The following is a 21,652-nucleotide window of genomic DNA, read 5'->3' as shown; positions in this document are numbered from 1 at the left end:
CGTCATTATTTCTGGCCCAAAATCAATTTATAACATCCCTGTGAGATGAATGTGAGTGCAAATTGATGCTAAAATCGTGCTTTTTCCGCGCCGAACTTTTGCCGTTACGCACGAGCTATCGTGTTCATCTTGGTTTCGTTTGGAAGGGTCGTTCTTCAACTTCAATTTCTTGCCACCGCTGGCACACCTTGCTCATTGATTTTTCAACAAAAACACGTCATCGAGGAGCACTAGCGTGCAATTCTATTTGCTGCTTAGGGCATATGACAAAACCTAGGCGTCCGATTGGCCAAGTGGCCTTTCCCGGCGTCTGCTTCACCATAGTGACGCGTACGGACATGCGCCATTTTTTCATGGTGCTACTGACTGCCTGCGGCAGTAAAGAAGTTCCGTGCTAAAGTAATTTGTGAAGCGAGTGTGGTGATCCTTCGTTCGCTGTGAGCTTCAGAATGAGCCCTGCTATGGCTCAGGACAACGAGGATAACGAACTCGCCGCGGTCAACAGCAGTCGCTGAGTCACTGGTGTAGGCCTAACTCACGTACAAGCCCGTTGGTTGCTGACTGACAACGTTACTGTTTTGCAGCCTCATCAGTTAGAGGACGACAAGTAAAAAGAAGTGAAGCTACAAGAGATATCAATCTTTGTAGTGACGGAACGGAAGCGCGTCTCATCGCTAAACGTACCAATGCCGCGGTTCCCCCCGCCTGACGAAAGGACCTTGATCTGCATGACGAGTCGTCAGCGTGCAGTACACCGCATGTCGACGAACAACAGAAAGTCAATCCGTTCGCGGTGAACGTGCTCGCCGCCCGTGCAATGGAGGCTTCTGGCAACAGGTAGACTGCTTTTAACGACGTAATCGCAACCTCGTGGTTTCCGCTCGAAGATGTGGCAGTCTTACGTGAAAAAATTGGCACCGTATCAGCATGTTACTTGCAAATGTCGTCGAAAGACAATAATCTTGCATGTTGAGAGAGTGAACAAAACACTTATTTGATGTTCTGCACAAGAAATCGGTGAATGGTATTCTGGAGTCGCTGCGTTAGAGTGCCTTGAGCATGCAGCGAAGGCGAACAAGTACATCAACTCACGTCACACGAGAGACATGAGCACTATCTGGCCGTTTTCTTGGAAAACATAGCGCGTGGCTCTGAAACAGGCGTGCGCGCCCGTCTCAGAGGTGATAAGGTGTAGAACGCAAGGTAATGGGTAGGTGCTACCACCGTCTCGTCTTAGCAAAGTGTTGAAAGTACTGGCCTTTTCGTGCAAGTGTTGCATCGTGCGCGCAGTGTGATAAGCGCTACGGTCCTTAGAAATACTTATGTATGCCTTTTCTAGTAAAAGACGCACCTACAGAATATACACGCGTTGTTATGATGCCTCAGATATGTGCATTAATTGCTTTTTAATTGACAATCGCACAAGTATGAACGCTAAATCATGAGCAACATTGGTGGGTGCTGCAGATGGGGTCGGCCGTTAAGAGTATCGGCTGGTCCAATAAACGTACCCGGTACAGTTAAGCGTGGACAGACAAATGTACAGACAGACCAAATTTTTTGCGTCGAAGGTCCCCAAGAAAAACTATCGTCTTTAAAAGGAAACTAACACCTCGGCACTTGTGTAGCCTCGAAATTGATGAGCGAGGGAGCAAGTTTGGTTCGCGACATTTACGGGTAACTCATTCTGGACAAGCTGGAAAACATTGCTGTGTTATTCGAGGGACCGCGAATGACGCACCTTCGTCGCAAATCGCCGTGAGTACAGTCACCGAACTGATAAGCGGCCTTGCGGCAGACGAGCACACAGCTACAACTTGCTACAGGACTAGAAGGAACGACACGCTCGTGCAAACAATCAGTCCTATTACATTCCTGGTGCATATTAACTGACTTAGAGTATGTGTGCCATGATACTTTTCACTCGGAATGGCGAAATAAAGTTTTAACAGCATTATTCTCAAAGCACAGATTTTGACCACTTTCTTTTCTTTGTTCGGTAAAAGTGGACCTAGGACAACTAGAGCTGTAATTGTTTGCACAATGTAGCTAAATGTGCACAAAAAAATGATGCTGAGAGCCTATTTTTAATGGGCAGCTCCATTTTTTTCATTTTATTATAAAAATTTTTGTTTTTGGTTACATGCAATGAACTTGATTGTACTGTAATTCGAGAAGCACTCATTCAATTATCAATCAGCTTGCAGCGTTGCACTCCTTAGGCTTTCTAGTATCCATATATATATTAATGACTATGTAATTCTAAATACATACATTTTTACAGTTAAAAATGTTAGAATTCTTTGTTTTCTTGATTTTCTGAAAATGGCAACTTTGTACACCCTGCATGAAAATTCCTGCAATATATCGGAAACTATTACAGATAGGAGAATAATTTTTTTGCAGCATGAAGCTATATGTTTGGAGCACACAACATAGGAAGCAGACTTTGATTTCTCTTGATGCAAGTTTTTTAAATTAGTCTTTTGTGTGACCACAAAATGGCCACATTCAGAGCTATGAAGTTTAGTGTACTGTAAAGTAAAAAATAATGACCCAATAAAAAAAGCGCTTTTTATGCTGTGTAGCTTGTGCTTTCTAGTGTTCATCCCTATGCTATTTGTAAATTTCGGACTAGTGGTTATTACTGTGGTAGAAATAATAGATATTGTTATCATAATAAATAATGAACTAATAATGCTATAAAAAATAACTACATATTTAGAATCTCGAGAACAAACTGAATAAGCATACCAACTTTTGTCACATTTGGTTCAAAAATAAATGAGAGAGCTCTAAGACCCATGTCCCCCCTTAAAGAAAGATGCGATTCGAAAAGAAAGTTTTGTCAGTCTGTAGCCTGGGGCAATGAAATTTTTCGCTGTATATCTAGGCTTTTATGCTGATTTCAAACACGTGATTAGTTTCATGGTAAGTTGAACAGTTTTTGTTTTGTGCCATAACAATACATGAGGTATAATTCATTTTGGACAAACTTTTTATGTCACTGAACTTTTATGGTTCTCAGCCATTAATAATGGCTCATAATAGTACATATTGCTCCACACTAATTGTAGAATGCAAATAACTAATAATAAAGTGCTTATTAAACATTTTAATGGGCATCAATCTTGATGCCCTTTAATGATTTGGCAATCAGAAGTATCAAAAATGAAATACCTAAACTCAAAAAGTTGCCCAAACTGGATCTTGAGAAAAATGCATTTTAAAGATATAAGTCAAAGTTCATCAATGTGGCAAAGGCAAGTCTGTTTAAATGATTTCTTCCATCATTAAATTATTATTTTGAGCATGCGGAACTCCTCATGCGAAATGCAATAGCAAGCAGCCAGGGGACAATTTCCAAAACACTAGCCAAGGAGCTCTATTTAGTAGGCTTGTGCGAATAAGGCAGTGTTCAAATTCACTTCGAATCGAATTTCAAAAAAAACAGTTTCCCCCAAAGTGCGAAGCATTGAGTGCGATAGCAACATATTAGAATATTTTACGAAGTAAGGCTACCATCTTTAGGCGCAATATCAACTGTATTAAACATGTGCTTGCTAAGTAACCAAGTTTCCTGCCACGTGACCACAGTAAATGACCACAAGGATTGTGCGTAATGACAGCGTTGATGAGAAGCGCTTCCTGTGGGCAGCGCATGCTGATACTACGGGCTATACGTGGTGTGTCACCGCTGGTGGCAGTTTCTTATGTGTAGAGTGCATTTATATGAGGGGAGGCCCTCCCTCGTGTGTGTGCTGGGAACGATAGTAACGCAAGACCCACATGGCGAACCAAATTCTGTATTTAATGACGTGTATGAATTAAAGGCAGTAAATATAGTATTTCGATAGAAACACTAGTGAATATAAATGAAACACAGTTCAGTCGATGACGGCGAAAACCACCTTTTAGTCACTGAAGTATGTTGGCAATGGCACACAGTGCACTCGTGATGCAACTCTCTTTCCGAACACAACATTTAGATACCTACGTGTTGTTGCGTGTAGTTGGCTGTGTGATGTCAGACAGGAGGTGAAGTCCAAGTTCGGCACCGAGAAATGCCACAAGCCATTCAATTTCACATCAAAGTACATTCACGCTGAAGTCTCCTATGAAAATCACTGGCACAGCCTTTTAGCCCACCCCACTGAAGTTGTGGAGCAAAAACTTAATGATGTTGTTCCGCGATGTTCCCGGCGAGATGTAGACTGCTGCAACGATGAAGCCATGTAATGTTTTGACGACACATGCATCACCACAAGTCACCTGGGACAGCAAGTTGAGTTACATCGATTGTTACTAAAGCAGAGAGGAACGCGCCGCCCGTTTTCAGAGACCAGGCAGGAACTAGGTCAGTAAGGGGGGGGGGGGGGGGAGGTGTTATATACTCTCTGACTTTAAAGGTGTAATCGTTGGCCCGCTCACTATATCGGACGGCATTAAACACAGCTGGTACACTCCTCTATCTTGTACTCTCAACGCTAAGTGACTGGGCGAAAGTGCTTTGCTTTCAGGAGCGGCCATATAGGGGTCCGCACAGAGCCTCGATCACAAGGTGGTCACACCACAGTTAGGCCATTTTGGAGGTCCATTCATACAAGCCGTTATAAAATCACACACTTATTTAAAGCAGCAGAACGCGTGCCTGCCGACAGTGTTGTTGGCCGTGGCGGCTTCTATCTCAGGTTAGCTACAAGCTTGCATTGATGATTATAGCACAATGAGAAAAACATTACACACAGCATGACCATCTTTGGTATCATTATGGCATCTCTCGTTAAATATTTCTGAAAACAACAACAAAAAAAGTACAGCAGCTGAAGCAGCTGGCTGGGTACTCTAGACAAGTCTGATTTTATCTGTAGGTGCGTCGCCGTGCAAGAGGTGTTCCAGGCGTCTCTAGTCATCTAAGTTGCTGTACGAATGTCGAACACCGCGCGCGCTTTCTGTGCGTGCGGGGAGTGTGCAGACCTCCGAAATGGAAATGGCAACCCCGCTGCTAGTGCACCTCCCGGATGACGTCAAGCCTTATTACTTGGTATGAAAATATAATTTGTTGGTATCGCATTCATTGCTAAGAGCTTATGTGATAGTAAAAAATTTTATCTTTTGGACCCAATATCGCTTAAGTCAAAAGAACTCTGGCTAAAGAGACAATGATCCCTCAAGTTGCCCAAGCATTTTTCGTGCTGTCAGTTATCCGAAACGCGAAGCAGAGGTTAGTAGCACAGAAAGTTTGAGTAGTCTCATTATGCCTCCAGATATAGCGTAGCGTGCGCCAGCGACTGCGCCCTTTGAGCAACGCAGCCTTCCCCACTCCCACTTAAAAAAAAATTAAGCAATGAATGCGATGCCGTGATGTTCAACTTTTTTTTTAACCGTATCGTAGTCACTTCACAGGGGGCCTTCTGACACCAGAGCCGCCAGCGATGACCCCCTACTGAAAGCAGCACGTATCAAAAGCGAATTGTGGCTGCTCCAACCAGGACGCATGCTTTCAATAATCAGATAACATTTTTTAAAAAGGCACACGGAAATTTTGTATTTTGACCCTAGCAATATCGAATTCGAAAGAGCAGGGTTCTTTTAAGGGCTTTTACTGCAACAGCGATTACAAACGCGGATGTACTGCAGAAAAGCATTATGAAAAAACTTTTCTGAATGAATGTCCAGGAATAAAGCATATTAGAAGAAAAGTGTGAACGCGTTTTCATCGTCCACTTGTATTTCTGTGGACCCGAAGTACAGAAAATAGATAGCGATGTACAGAAGTAGACGTGACAGATATTCTGGCGGCACGCATGAACTTAGTAGTATAAATCACTTTAATTACATGCCAAGCAACTTTTCAAATGAGCTATTCCAGCTGAAACGAGCTGGAATAGACGACATCCGCTGTAAATCGACACCACAGTTTCACGCAACCAATTGGACCACATGTCACGAGCCTCTGCGGAGAGCGCGTTTTACCGTTAAAGAGATTTGCACAACAAAAGTTGTGCCGGCGCCGAACATAGATCTTGCGATTATTTAGGACGCACGCGCAACCCCTGTTTATTCAGCGGAATAACTAGGCACGTGATTGTGACTTTGCTGGCCCCAAGAGATGCACATGTTCTGACCCGCTGGCATGGGTATCACCGGTGATAGACGCTTCAAAGTTTGACTTTGGTGTAGTTTGGCACAATTTCCATTGTATTATCAGGATGGTGCAGTAAATTTGATTTGGCGTACTTTGGCGCACTTGGCGCAGAAGTGGGATCACTGAATCATTGTATGTGAGGAAACATGCACGAAAACACCCTTTGCTGCAAAATAATGTGCATGTGTCCAGATGTGTATGCTGCTTGAATGAAGAAATGACCACTCTTACTATTATAACTATCTTGTAAGGACTGTAATTGTTATTCATCTAAGCTTCATAGCACTCCAATGTATCATGCAGCATTTTGTTAGAAAAGGCCTCCTCAAGTACTAGGTGGAACACACAGAAAGCGACGGCACTAGCAAGAACGCCTGTCAGGCAGCACAGCATTCCGAACCGGAAGTGGATACAGACAAGCATCATAGCCCACAATCTTTTGCGTGAGCGACAATTTTTTTATCCAACTATTCTTTAGGGCGCACTCAGGCTTACCAGAACATTTTCTACACTCTTGAAGGCTAGGCTTGCATCTGACGCAAAAAAAAAATCGATAAGCAAAAAATTGCATGTCAATACCCCTTGAAAAGTCACTAGTTAAAGTTACAAGTTACTCAAACAAGTAGTTACGGGAAAACTTTTACAAGTAACTAGTTAAGAATGGTGTCAGCTGTCTAACCTTTGAGACAGCACACACTGAACAAGGACCAACCAGCTCAATGAACAAAGTTGGGCTTTTATAGCTAAAAAAAAAAGATGGGAATACATCTTCCCTGAGTGATTCGAATAATTCGAAGGCATTAGAGCAAGTTTCTTGCAAAGTATTTTGTGCAATTACAGCTGAGGCAAGCAAGCAAGCAAGAGGATTTAAACAGTCACAATCTGTGGGTGTACACATCATAAAAATGTAGATTATTTAATGGCTGAGAATGTAAACACAGCCAAAGCACAGTGGGAAGCTAAATGAATACCCACTCTATGCATCAAATAGCATGTAAAGCCTTCCATCAATTTTCCTAACCCATATTATACTACTCCCACAAGTTGGCACAGTACTTCTGGAAATAGGTTTGTATTCATTAGGCAAAGCTCCAAAGCAAGATCTATTTGTAGGTTAAGTGGATGCTTCTACTGTTTTAAGATGTGTTTGTCCTTACAAAAATATCTCTTCAGCCATGCATACCAGAAACAATGTACCAACAGGTCTCACCTTTCCAGTGCTTGGCAAGCGAGGCGATTGCATAATCTCGGCTGTGCATTCCCGGATGTCGCTGACGAACCGGTCGGCGACATTCTCGGCCACATGTAGCAATGTGACGCACAAGTGGAAACCCGATGGGTACTGCAGTGGGTTAAGGTTCCAACCTCGACTGGTCAGCTGGTCCATCAACTGGAACACGTCAAACTCCTCCGAGCCAACGGCCACCACACTCACATCGGGTGAGCCAAGCAACTGGATGCCAGGCACAGTACGCAGCCTGTACAAAAGCATCAAGTGATCAGCATTCACTGCTGGCTCAATATGATGTGAATTATGTCTACAGGCTCCTGTGTGAAGTGTAAAACGTTCTCGCCAGTTCCGTCTATTGGTGTGCCCCTACCGTTTACAGTTACAAACAAAGTATGTGCAACCCCCTAAGACCCCCAAAAGCTGGTGATATGATAATGTCATAGCAGTGGAGAAACTGTACGATTATAATGTAGTCAAAGAGATGAACACAGCAAATACATTTTTAAGTCTTTAGCAACTCATAATAAAAATCAAGTTAGCCACCCTTTACCGAGTTTGAGAGAAATGCAAAGGTATGTCTGCAAACCTAGTAAAAGCAATAAAGAGGCCCTCTAACACTTTTCAAACCCCTACTCACAAAGCAGGTCACCTGAAGAATCTACAGATAAATACAGCAAGAACGGCACCGATAGGGGCATGCAGCCCAAAGTCCGTGAGTGCTGAAAATTTTAAAAATGTCCCCGCCCAAGCACTTCGTACTGATGATTAGCCAGCGAAGCTGGAACTTGAGACCACAGGTGGTTGCAGATGTTGCAGCCACTCGAATACTCCTGCTGAAAGTAGGCGTCAGGCTTGGTGAACATGTTTCTGTCACTGCCTTGATGATGCTGCTCTGTGTACAATGCCACTTCCTCGGCTCACGGTTGTAGCTTGCATTCGGCTCAGAAGGCTTCAGGATTCTCGGTGTTGCTGTTTGCACTTTGCCACCCGGACCCATTCTTAAAGGGATACTGAACAAAATTTTTGCTGCCAATCATCATCACCATCAGCCTGATTACGTCCACTGCAGGACAAAGGCCTCTCCCATGTTCTGCCAGTCAACTCGGTCCTGTGCTTGCTGTTGCCATTTTATACCCACAAACTTCTTAATATCATCTGACCATCTAACTTTCTGTCTCCCTCTAACCTGCTTGCCTTCTCTCGGAATCCAGTTAGTTACCCTTAATGACCAGCAGTTATCCTGTCTACGCGCTACATGCCCGGCCCATGTTCATTTCCTCTTTTTGATTTCAACTATGAAATCCTTAACCCCAGTGTGCTCTCTGATCCACTCTGCTTTCTTTTCGTTTCTTAAGGTGTTCCTTTCATTGCTCACTGCATGGTCCTCAATTTAATCTGAACCCTCTTTGTAAGTCTCCAGGTCTCTGCTCCATAGCTAAGTACCGACAAGATGCAGCTGTTATAAACCTTCCTCTTGAGGGATAGTGGCAATTTACCTGTCAAGATTTGAGTGTGCCTGCCAAATGTGCTCCACCCCATTCTTGCTTTTCTAGTTACTTCAATTTCGTGGTTCGGCTCCGCAGTTATTTACAACTTTTAGTACACTATTACCTATCTCGAAGCGCTCTTCTCTTCTGTGGTTATTGCACATTATACTTTCGTTTTCTGAAGGTTCATTTTAAGACCTATCTTTCTGCTCTCCTTGTCTAACTTCGTAATCACGAGTTGTAATTTGTCCCCTGAGTTGCTCAGCAATGCAACGTCATCGGCAAAGCGAAGATTATTAAGGTACTCTCCACTAACTCTTATCCCTAACTCTTCCCATTATAGGCCTCTGAAAACCTCCTATAAGCACGTGGTAAATAGCATTGGCTAGCACGCGGTGAATAGCAATAGCAGCCAATATTTCAAGCCAAATCGATAGATTGGATCCTGAAATCGATAGAGAAAACCTTCATTCCAAGCAAAAACTACAGGACAATAACAAATTTAATGCGTCTTTCTCTAACTGTCGCGTCTAGGGGCAGCGCCATGAACTGAACTAGAGAATGTGACGTTGGGTGACGTCAAACTTACCAGAAACTGGTAAGCCAACAATGCCAGCCATCGCCCGCGTCTCTCGAGTTGCCCATCTTCCACTTCGGTTCCCATAAGTGGTATGAACAGCAACAGCAGCGAACAATGCTTCTGGCTGGGGCTAAGTGCCAGCACTTTTGTGGAAGGAAAAGAGTGGAGTGAAAAGACAGCTGAAGAAAAAGAAGGGGAGGAAAAGAACATGTGCATCCTGCATGCGCCTCGGTGAGCTTGACATCACTGCTCGTGCTTGCAAGCAGCCGCTGTGCGTTTACAATATATCAAAAATACAACCAACTGTCCTGAAATACGGTAAATAAACTTCGTTTATTGGAACAGTGGCATCTTCCGAGTGGAATTTCGAAGTTTCATCAGTTTTTCCAATTTTTGTTCAGTATACCTTTAGGAATGCAAGGACTGCTATATCGGCCCAACAAACTTGAATGAATGCACCATAAAAAAGTCCGACTGCATTAAACTTATTGCTAGCTGACCAGTAAAATAGGCCCTTTAACGTTTCTGCACATTTATGTTCAATCAGCGTGATTTAAGGAAGACAACCTAATTACTTTCCTTGAAGCATTTAGTTTCAAGTTTTCAATTATCATGTTTACGAAAACATGGTGCCGAAATAACATAGATATCATTAATATAGAGGGCTACAGCCTGGTTAACCTAAATAGAGAAAAACGAAAAGGTGGTAGTGTCTGCATTTATGTTAACTATATCGCTTGCAAATATCTGACTGATTTGTCTTAGTCTTCTAATGATATTAAAATACTTTCATTAAAATGTGAAAACTTTGTGTTCTCTGTAGTACCGTATTTACTCGCATAATCGTCGCACTTTTTTCGGGGGGGAAACCGATGCAAAGTTGGGGGGTACGAGAATTACGCGGGGAAAACTTTCCACGAAAACGTACAGGGCAAAAAGAAAACAAAGTGGCCGCAAATCAGGATTCTCACACCAGCAACTAACAGCAAGCTTTGAGAAGTACTAATCAAAATTTACCTCAACAATAAAAGCAGAGGTTCAACACAAGGCAAAATTTATTCGAGACACAAAAAGTGCAAGCTTTTCGAGAATTAGAATACCATATGCAAAGCTTGTGGGCGTTGTGGGTGTAGCGGTAGTGTTTGTCACTCAACAGGAGCCCTCAAAAGGTAAGTGTAGGATGTCGGTATTGGGCTGATGGCTATTTAACAGAATTGTCCACAGTTTCCTTCTGAAGTTTACCATCAATCTCAGTCTTAGGCACACTGCACGCCCAACACGTCTTGGTTGCTTTCAGCTGCCATCACCAGTAGCCACTTGGCCAAGTCGGCAGTAAGTTGGCCAGCGTGCTTGGCCATACGTCGCAGGTTTATCTTGGGCTGACTACTTTTTTAGATCGGTGGCAAATGCAAGCTCGAGCGATCATGCTTGTCAATTAGCCCGTGTTGTAAGCAGAAATGCACGCCAATACTGTGTTTTCTTTTTTTGTTCTGAAATATAGGCAGTAGAGGTGTGCACTGTGGTGGTTTGAACCGGCGGCGGCGTGGGGGTCATTAAGACTCGGCGGCGACACACAGCGGGTAAAATAATTCGCGGCAGTGCGCGGCCACTTTTTGTCGGTGGTGGCATGGAAACCGAAACTACGAGTTCAAAAGGCTGTTTTACATTATTCCTCCTGTTTAATTAGCTGAAATTCGGGGATTTTAATACTAGCACCTGAGAGAACAGCACAGAACTGGAAAAAGTTTTATAAATGTTTTCTTTTCAGCACACATATGAAAAATTTGAAAACATGGGAGACATGGGGGCACTTATCTCCAGTCATGTACAGTGTATTAATTTCTGGAGTTTCACATGTATCATGACCATGACATGAACATGTGGCCCGCCGCAGTGTTCTGCTGCGGAAGTTTTGACCACTCGGGATTCTTTAGTGCAGACATGGTTTAACATCTGTTAGCATTCATTAAAATGCGAGCACTACGGTTATGATTACAACACTCGAGCGTCACAACACGCGTTTATGCAGGGTCAGCATCAGAGCACTGTGCCACTGTGGTCCGTGGCTATGTTTAATGTAGAGTAGAGTAGAACGTTGCATAGTGGCACACACCCATGCTGGGAGATTGGCCAAGAACTGGGTAGTTTTTATGAAAAATTCTTAATTATTTGATTTATTTAATTAAATGTCATCCAGTTAAAGATGAAAGTAATAGTATTGTAACAAAATTGAAAATACTACCAATAGAGGAGTACAAACAAAGGCAGTCACTCTGAGCTGCCTAACTGAGAAAATAATAAGCCGGAATTTAAACGAAATTTAGAAAATACAAGAGTGAGTTGGCTCTACAACCTAAATCTCTTTGAACATTAAATATACTCCGCCAAGGCATCAGCAACCTTCCCATCGCTGTGGCCCTAAAGTAAAAACCAGTGCCACTGGGTACCAGTGTCCAGCGGCATGCCTGATTATGGGCCCAGTATCGTGCTAATACCAGTGCCAGCAGCATGCCTGATTATGGGCCCCATATCTCGCTAATACCAGTGCTGGGAGGTGCTGGCTACTTTGCGCACAATGGCTTCGCAAGGTTAGGACGGGGCAAGGGGGGGGGGGAGAGGCCTTTGCCATAAATAAATAAATATAGAAGCGAAATAAGTGATATTGTGCAAATTCACAATAAAATTTTTAAAAATGAAAACAAAATACCCCACGACAGGACTCGAACTTGTCACCTTCGAATTCCGATCTGAGTACTCCACCCACTAAGCCATGCTAGAACATGTTGGTTGGGTTGTAAAATGACTATTAATCCTAAGAATACACCATTTGACTTCATGTTTACAAGTCGCGCAGTGAAGATCAACATGATACTTCTTTCCAAATAACAACTGCTTCTTGATTTTACAGTGGCGAGTGGCTTCCGGGCACCGAAGGACGTGCGGATATTGGCAACAGCGCAAAGTTTTTCGAAGAATCTACATCTTAATTCTGAAAAACCTCAAATTGACTGGAGGAGCAGTCACAGATTGTCGGCTGTTGCTGCCGATATTTCTTTTCTTTAATAGTCGCTTCTAGTACTTGGTACTGGTCAACATGTACAGATAGTTTAAAATAGCTTGTTGAGTACATATGCGTGCACACGATTGAGTATTAAGTATTTTATGAGCAAGCGATCTGGTGTGCCAGTGTACAGAGTTGCAGTTATATCGATACCTTCAAATAAGAAACCCCCGAATAAAAAACTAATGTAATCCACCTGTCACAAAACGAGCGCTGAAAAAAAGGGCGCGCCGCCTAATTCTCGCGACGAAGCGCCGAGAGGTCAACGATAAAAGAAAAAGAAAACAAGCATCCAAAGACTCCCCGGGCGCGCGTCCCTCTCCCCTCGGAAGCGTAGGTTCGCCAACGAACCTCCTTGCATCGGCGGCCGAGCAAGCCCTGGAAATTTCTCGATGGAAAGGGGCGTGGTGATGCCAGGTTGAGTCATCCGTCGTGGACGGCCCCCGTATCTTCTCGCCCTTTCCCCCCAGCCTTCACTGCGCATCGCGCCGACGAAATGATGAGAACTTTCTGGAATCTCGCGCGGAAGGTATTTAATCGAGCAGCCGAGATGGGAGATCAGGAGAAGAAGGAAGTTAATGCCAGTGAGCGTGGGGTATTCCGCCACGTCTGTCGGTGAAGGTTTTGTCCTTAGTGACAAAGCAGGAGAAGAAAGTATGCGCCAGAGTGCGTAGGGTGTTCCGCCTTGTGGGCGAAGCCTTTTGTCTTCCGTGACAAAGGAGGAGAAGAAGAGGATTTCCACCTGAGGGGTGAAGACTCGAGCTACAGGCAAGAGTGTGTGTCGACCGCTAGCGAGTGAAGACGCGTGGCAAAAGCTGCGTGTGGAAAGCTGACGCGTTTCCGGCGAAGAAGGTTGAAGCTAGGAGAGTGGCCAATTGAAGACGCGAGGTTTCCTGGAAGAGAAACAAACTTCGGGGGCAGCGGAACGACAACAACGCTAGACTTTGAGTGAGTGATTCTCGGAAGAGTATCACCCAGACTTTTGTTCCAAGAACTTTGGACTGAATAGGTTTTCTATCTCTTTAGTCTTTAAGTGTCTTGGTTGTTCAATGCATGCGACTGCATTGTAGTGCATATCGTTGTCTGTGTCCGTTGTTTCGAGTGTGGCTGATTGTAATGTATAGTACGTTGTTTGATTGGTGACATATTGTATTCAACTATTGTGGAGTGTGCATACTTCCATATTGTTTTTGATCTGCCATTATTGAGAATATAATTTTGTTTTGTTTATCAACTCTCGGCTCTGACTTGTTCTTTGGGCCACAACCAGCGTCCGGTCGCGCGCCAAAAAGGACTGCTTCTAAATTGTCCACGCTTTCGTGGTGCGGTTCGGGGGGCCGATACTTCGGCCCTTGGCATTAGTTTGGCGATCGCCTCCCGAATTAACGGGACCTGTGACACCACCGCAAAAGTATGCCAGTGTGTTAGTTCACTAAGGTGTACCAAATTACAAACTGAAAATTGCGTGTTCTTGCATACGAGTCAGAGAAGTACCGGCTCGTGTGCTTGGAAGGAAGCTTTCAGTGACAGCCTGTGTTGCTGAAAGCACGACACATCGATCGTCGTCGCTCCTTGTGTGGGCATCGCACACGCAGAGAAATATTTTATTTAGGCTCAGGGATGTCTAAACTATACTTTACAGTCATTCTTTTACTTTAGAATTGTGCCTACTTAAAGTAAAAAGTGCCGGTAGCACTGACGCGGCCGGCGCAATAGGCCTAATGCTTGCTGAAACGAGGCACTGGGTAAGGCCGCTCTCGACGCAGCTGAGTTACGATGCCTCAAGTTTCTGCATTTGAGCTTCACAGCATTTGTAATTATTACCTAAACTGTACTTGAAGTAACTAGAAGGTCAATCATTGGCACACATGCATTTCCGGAAAGACAGCTGTTTTTCTGGCCTCTGCTAGCAGTATACAACGGGCGTGCCAGTGTACAGATTTGCAGTTATATCAATACCAACAACTACAAACCGCCCAAAGAAATACTAATGCAATCCGCAGAAAACGTATGCCAGAAAGTCAGTTCATGAAGGCGTACCAAATTACCAACTGGAAATTTCATGTTTTTACATATCAGTCAGAGAAGTACCGACTAAGTGCGGACATTGCCACAAGCCAAAATAGTTTATTTCGGTTGATGGATGTCTATAAATTATTCTTTACAGTAATTCTCACACTTTAAAACTGTGCGTACACGAAGCAAGAAGCGCTGGTAATATATACACCGACGCGACCGGCACGATAGGCCTAATGCTCGCTGGGCCGGGAACTGGGTAAGACCGTTTTTGACGTGGTGAGTTAAGATGGTCGAAGTTTCTGCATTTGAGATTCGTAACATTTTTAACTGTTACCTGAAGTAAGTAGAAGTGATTGAGAGAGCTCATTAACTTTTCATCGGCATAAACAATTTCCTGTTTCTTAGGAGTGGCGTCTAGCTCCAGGCTTATAAACACTGCAACATGGAATCATTACAGGAATACACGACTGATGCGAATATGGCTGGTATACGTGGGGGCATGTGAAAAAGGTGCGTTAATTGCTGCGATACATACGTGCATTGCAAAAATTACGTATGCTCGTGATCTGTTCAGGTAGCATCTACATACCACGACACACGCTACAAAAATGTGGACGCTGCGCTGGTAGAAACAGTGCGTGCTCCAGTATTCACCAGCACTTGCCAGTGAAAACTCCATGCTTCCAGCACTTCCCAGTGTGCTACAGCATCACAGCGGTTAAGCCAGTGCCCCTACAGCTATTTTCTAGAGCGCCCAGCGAAGTACCAGTAAACACCAGCATGTACCAGTCCCAAAAAATGTACTGGCATCATGCTGGGGATGCCATTTTTTGCAATAGGGGGCCCAAAGACAAAGCCCCAAACGAAAGTACATTGGATACATTTAGATCTACTCTACGGAGTCAGCAAGTGGTACCTAAAGTATTATTCCCCAATATGGAATATCTTTCACAGGAAATTAGATAATATTGAGTCGTCTCATATACTCCGCAAAAAGAACAGTTAGGAGAATCCGCCAGACCAGCTCTGTGTAAATAAAAATTAGGACATAGAGCCTGACGATGTAGTCTAGTGATTGCAACTTCAAGTTGAACAAGAGATTGTTCAACAAAGTTTGCTGTTCTACTGGTGTCTGAGGTGCAGAAATTATAATGTGGCCGTTAATAATGGAGTGGAAAATTCTTCCAAGAACATTTTTCTCTTTATTCTCGTGCCTATTATGAATTTGAACGCCAACAACACATGAGTAACCGGGCCATTCAAAGATGTGTTTGCTAGAGCACCGTAATTTCATTCAGAAATAGGCCCTTATGTCCTGGATGCCAAACCAACTTAATGAAATTTATGTGAGGAGGAATTAAGGATTTCAGTGCACTAAGAACATGTGATTCCTCATTTCCTGAGAGGGAAGAACACACCGATAAGAAATTCGTCAAAATTACTGCAGAACTTGTTGATGAAGTTAATTTTTGGAGCGCCAGAATGACCGCTAGAAGTTCTGCTGCAAAGATGGGCATAAAATCTGGAAGGCGAAGGAAAAAAGACCAATCTAAAGTAGGATAGAAAATGCCAATTCCACACCTTTCCACACTTTGAGAAGCATCAGTTGCTATGACTGTCTTTATTGGTGTGTGTGCTAGGTAATCACTTAAAATGGAGTTTAAAAATTGGTATGACATAAGCTTAACATTTCTTGGAAAGATATCATCGTACTCTATGTTGACATAGTTGTTGTTTTCACTGGATGAAGTCACGTCGCCAATATGAACATCTAACGTGTCTAGAAGACTGTGTAGCCAGGATTAGAGGTGTATGATATCTCGGCCAGTACGATACAAAGATTAAGCCCAGACAGGAAATAAAAATTGTTTCCGAACGTCTTATGGTGAATTAGTAGACTTGGAATTGCTTGCACCACTAACAATTCAAACCTGGTAGCAAATGAGGGTATGCGAGCTTCCATATACGAAACCTTAATTGCTACGAATTCGGGGAGACTTAAACATAGCCTCAAGGCTTGTCTTTCAATCTTCACGTGAGGATGAGCCTTATACGCAGGCGCCCCAGCAAATAATACGCACCCAAATTCCAGAATCAGGTGAGTGTACAAGCAATATATTAATACGAGCGTGTTTCTGTGTATACTTATCCTACAAATACTTGAATGATTAATAATTCCATCGTGGCGAATACCTTTGCTGCGGTATAATCAATGTGGTTTTTTCAAGACATAGATTGGTCATATATTACACAAAGATAATTTATATTATCTACCTGTGGAATATTTCTCAGATGATAATAGAGTGTCATGCAAATAGGGTCTTTTTTAAAGGGAATGTCAAGAAAGAGCACTTGCTAACATTTGAGTATCAATGCATATCATCTAGCCAACTTTCTATGACTGTTAAGACTGCCTGTAATATGGTGTACAGCTTGTGAATAAAATCTGCTGATACAAAAAATGCAATGTCATCAGCATACACATATGTCTGTACGTCTATATGTCATAGAATAGAGATCATCAGGATATTAAATAACACTGCAGAAGGGACTGCCCTTTGCGGGACACCTCTTGTTTGCGCATACGTAGCAGATGAGATGCCGCTTTGTAAACAGTAGAATGTTCTATCTTGTAAGAATTCCACAATCCATGCCTTAATATATCTTGGGAAGTTAAGGTTGGGGAGCCGAATAATCAAAACTACGTGTTCTACACTGTCGTATGCTTTTGCAATGTCCAGTGTGACTAATGCAGCATATTTCCTGTCACGCCTAGCTAATGGAATGCGACTCTCAAGATCTATGTGAGCCTGCCATATAGAGCATCCTGCTCTGAAGCCAATTTGGGATGGATTTAGGATTGCATGCCCATTAATGATAATGTGGATAGAAATATTTAAAAGTTGTTCGATCAGTTTAACGAAATTTAAAGTTATCACCATAGGCATAATGTTGATTGATTGATATGTGCGGCTTAACGTCCCAAAATTACCATATTATTATGAGAGACGCCATAGTGGAGGGCTCCGGAAATTTCGACCACCTGGGGTTCTTTTACGTGCACCCAAATCTGAGCACACAGGCCTACAACATTTCTGCCTCCATCGAAAATGCAGCTGCCGCAGCCGGGATTTGATCCTGCGACCTGCGGGTCAGCAGCTGAGTACCTTAGCCACTAGACCACTGCGGCGGGGCTAGGCATAATGTTTTCGAAAACATATCCCTTACCCGAAGTTTTAAGTAAAGGTATCACCTTTACAATTTTCCCCTCTGATGGGGCCCACGTCATTCTTAATGAGTAGTTAATTACATCTAGTAAATAATCTTTGCATTCCATATTTAGCACTTTAAGCGCAGCTGTTCTGACTCCATCCAGGTCTGGAGTGACTGATGGAGGCTAGCTAACACCTTTGATAGTTCAGCCCTAGAAATTTCAGTGAATTTCTCAAAACTTATTGCATTCATTGAAGAAGGTGATAATTGGGAAGAAAAATGATGCTCTAATCCCCAGCCGATCGCTTCCAACGAGTTTTATTTCTTGTGGAGACAAAACAAAAGAATCTGCATTTACAGGCTGTGGAATGAATTTCTTTTTACGCATAGGTCTATATCATCATCATCATCATCAGCCTGACTACGTCCACTGCAGGACAAAGGCCTCTCCCATGTTCCGCCAGTTAACCCGGTCCTGTGCTTGCTGCTGCCAATTTATACCCGCAAACTTCTTAATCTCATCTGCCCACCTAACCTTCTGTCTCCCCCTAACCCGCTTGCCTTCTCTGGGAATCCAGTTAGTTACCCTTAACGACCAGCGGTTATCCTGTCTACGCGCTACATGCCCGGCCCATATTCAGTCATCAAGTTTGTTTGTCATCAAGTTTGTCTAGCACATCAGGATCGTGTCTTGTCAAACAAACTTGATGACTCTGTGGTTTTTAAAGTCTGCCGTTTTGTTGATGATTATTTAGTGTTGTTGAAATGTGACAGTCAAAATTTTCACACCATTTCCTCTGACGTGTTGACTATTTTCCGAGAGTGCCTGAAACCATTAGTTTTAACGTATGAATCACCCACTGATAACAACCTGAAATTTCTAGATTTGAAGCTTTTGCTAGAACCCCGACATGTTTGCTGGATGTATGAACCAAGAAGCGGCAAGCCACTTCTGCCTTTCGGCTCAGCGCACTCAAAATTGGTCAAGCGGGGCATTGCTAACCTCTGCCTTGCCAACGCCTCAAAGAAGTCTTGCCCCCAAATGGTACACCGCAGCTTTGCTCTACAAGTGGAGCACCTCAGCAAAGCCGGTTACCCCGCACACGTTCTCGTTTCAGTGGCGGAAAAGCTGGTCACTGTCGTGAAGCGAGGCAACAAACCAGAAAAGCGCGACAGCGTCAGAAAGAGCCGGCCTGTCGTACTACCGTACGTGCACGACGTCTCACACAGGATAAAAAAGATTGCTCGAGCCGCCAACGTTCTTGTTGTTTTTTCAGCACCGGAAAAATTGCAGAAGCTGTGCAACGGGTAAATACACCTCGCGCAACTTCTGCCGCGTGCTCTGTCGCGCACAAGACATGCTACGTCCCATGCGTAGTGGGAGTCGTATACTTAATTCCACTGACGTGTGGGTGCGTCTATGTAGGCCAAACCGGCAGGTGTATAAACGACCGCCTGCGAGAACACCGAAACAATGTGCACAATGTGGTACAAGGGCATCTTGGCATTCATTGCCGAGATTGTGGGTGCACCCCCCTCTTTGATCAGTGCTCTATATTGGCAAGGCACAGGGAGCAACTTACCCGAGAAATTATCGAAGCAGAAAAAATACACGTGCTAGAAGATAAATGTGTAAGCACTTCATCGGTTGCTTTATCCCAGGCTGGACGTGATTACCTGGCTGAGCTTTGAGGCATTAGAGGACCTGTCACACGTGCTGTTACTGGTGTGTAGATCGGGCTTGTTTTTTACCTTCATGCTCTGTAATCTTCTTTTTTAGACGTATAAATTCTTGCCACTCTGCGAAATAAAGTTAGTTGGAAGTCAGCGCTCTTTCTGTCTACCCTGTCCTTTTTTCCTTTGTTCGCGCGCTGAAACACCTTGCAAATATGACGTACGTCGGGTTGCCTGAATTTAAGCATGTCAAATGATTATCTTGTGCCCAATCCCACAAGCGGCTGTCACACGCATCAGTTTTAAACCCCCGAGTAACATGATGAGCATTGAAGTCTCCTGCCAATAAAAGACTTCTACTACACGTGCCAATTATGGTGTTCCAATGCCCTGGTGTCATGTACACCTGACGGGAAGTAAGCATTGGCTACAGAAAAGTTCTGACCAGTTGTAAAGATTATGTCTATAATTAAAATTTCATTGCAATAGGATGGAAAGGTGGGCTAGTTGGTAATTCATGATAATTCCAGGTGTTAGTTGAGCGCTCGTGCTTTGTGCCTCTTCTTTGCTTTGTGTCTGTGTTTACCCCTGTGCTCCCAGTTCGCTGAACCATCATAAAATTTCATGTTCTGGAGAGAGCAGTTTCAATGTAAGCTTTGCTTTATGGCAGATTCTATTTGGTATCATTGTATTTATGATCCCACCTCTTGAAGGGTGGTCTAACCTAAACAACCGGTTACCTTTGAAGTAAAAATTACTATCTGGATGGAGCCAAGCTTCATGTAATAAAGTTAAATCAGAATTTAACTGAACACTAAGACTATGTAAATCAGTAGTATCAGAAAATATCGAGCGACAGTACTCCTGTAATATTTTTCAGAGATGCTATTTTGGTGAGAGTATTGTTGCAGAGACAACACTTTGCAATATACTCTCTTTGAGCACTTCACTAAGCGGAGCCTTCTTTGTCTTGGACTCGGGGGAAAGGGGGCTAGCATGGATTAACGGGGGCCGGCTGCGTTTTTGAGCCTGGGCTTCGAGATCGACATCTGTGGCCACCTGCAAGTCTAGCACATATTCCTGGGCAGGGGCCGAATTACACATTTCATTTTCATTTCATTTCATTTTATTTCCTTAAAGACCCCTTGCGGGGCATTACATAAGGGGTGGGTTTATAAAAATTGAGCAGAAAACAATCGTTTATCCTAAAGTGAAAGATGATTAGTGATACTGGTTGTGAAGGTAGAAGTACAAGTAATGGCAGGAATGTCGCCTGAAAGGCCATTCCAGGCAACTGCTGTGCGAGGAAAAAATGATGTTGAAAAGGTAACGGTGCGTGCACGTGGGCGTGCGACTTGAAGAGGATGATTAGTTCGTTGAGAGATGTGCACTGGGGGAACAAAATAAGGTGGCATGCGCATCGAGCTTTAAAAAAAACTTATGAAATAACGAAAGACTGGCGATACGGCGGCGGAGGGAAAGGAGGGGCAGTTGAAGTTCTGCCTTTAGTGAAGATACGCTGACGTCATGGGAGTAAGAATTATTGATAAACCTAGCGGCACGGTTTTGAATACACTCAAGGGCGTCTTCAAGATAGGCCTGTTGCGGGCTCCAGATTGGGGAAGCATATTCAAGTTTAGTTCTAACAAGGCTTTTGTAAGCTAATAATTTCACATTTCTAGGTGCGTTACGTAGATGACGTCTCAAGAATCCCAATGTTTTGTTTGCCGATGATATGACTTTCGTGACATGCAAACCCCATGAAAGATCGTTGCAGAGTGTGACCCCCAGATATTTAAAAGAATTAACAGTTTCAACTGGAACGTTACTGATGGAATATGGAACAACAAGTGGAGAACGGCGGCGGGTGAAGGATAAGGCTTTGCATTTGTGAGGGTTAAGTTCCATTAGCCGATCATCGCACCATTGTTTTACATTGTTAAGATCACTCTGTAGAGCTAATTGATCAGAAGCGTTACAAACAGTGTGGTAAATAACACAATCGTCGGCAAACATTCGGATTTTACAGGATACATGAGTTGGGAGATCGTTAATAAATATCAGGAATAAAATCGGGCCCAGAACCGACCCCTGCAGGACACCAGATGTTACCGGAAGTGAAGTAGAGGTAGCATTGTTAACAAAGACAGCTTGAGTGCGGTTACTTAAAAATTCACGGATTCACTTTAGGACGTCGGGGTGTAGGTTTAAGCGGGAAAGTTTCAACAAAAGGCGTTTA

General features: G+C 43.5%; 2 protein-coding genes across 9 annotated transcripts in view; one reads left to right on the top strand and one right to left on the bottom strand.

Moving 5' to 3' along the window:
* Sply (Sphingosine-1-phosphate lyase) overlaps nucleotides 1-21,652 on the bottom strand; it is a 707,429-nt gene that overhangs the window by 13,078 nt on the left and 672,699 nt on the right. For all 7 annotated transcript variants that reach the window (XM_075884541.1, XM_075884536.1, XM_075884537.1 and 4 more), the window contains one exon: nucleotides 7,359-7,626. In XM_075884541.1, the coding sequence (XP_075740656.1) occupies nucleotides 7,359-7,626 (268 nt within the window). The remainder of the gene's footprint in view (nucleotides 1-7,358; nucleotides 7,627-21,652) is intronic.
* Nucleotides 1-21,652, top strand: part of LOC119162974 (THAP domain-containing protein 2-like) — a 187,677-nt gene that overhangs the window by 34,506 nt on the left and 131,519 nt on the right. The window lies entirely within an intron of this gene.

The sequence above is a fragment of the Rhipicephalus microplus genome, unplaced genomic scaffold (genome assembly GCF_043290135.1).
Source record: "Rhipicephalus microplus isolate Deutch F79 unplaced genomic scaffold, USDA_Rmic scaffold_34, whole genome shotgun sequence".
In the NCBI taxonomy this organism is placed as follows: domain Eukaryota; kingdom Metazoa; phylum Arthropoda; class Arachnida; order Ixodida; family Ixodidae; genus Rhipicephalus; species Rhipicephalus microplus.
This window is presented reverse-complemented; position numbering and strand designations above follow the sequence as displayed.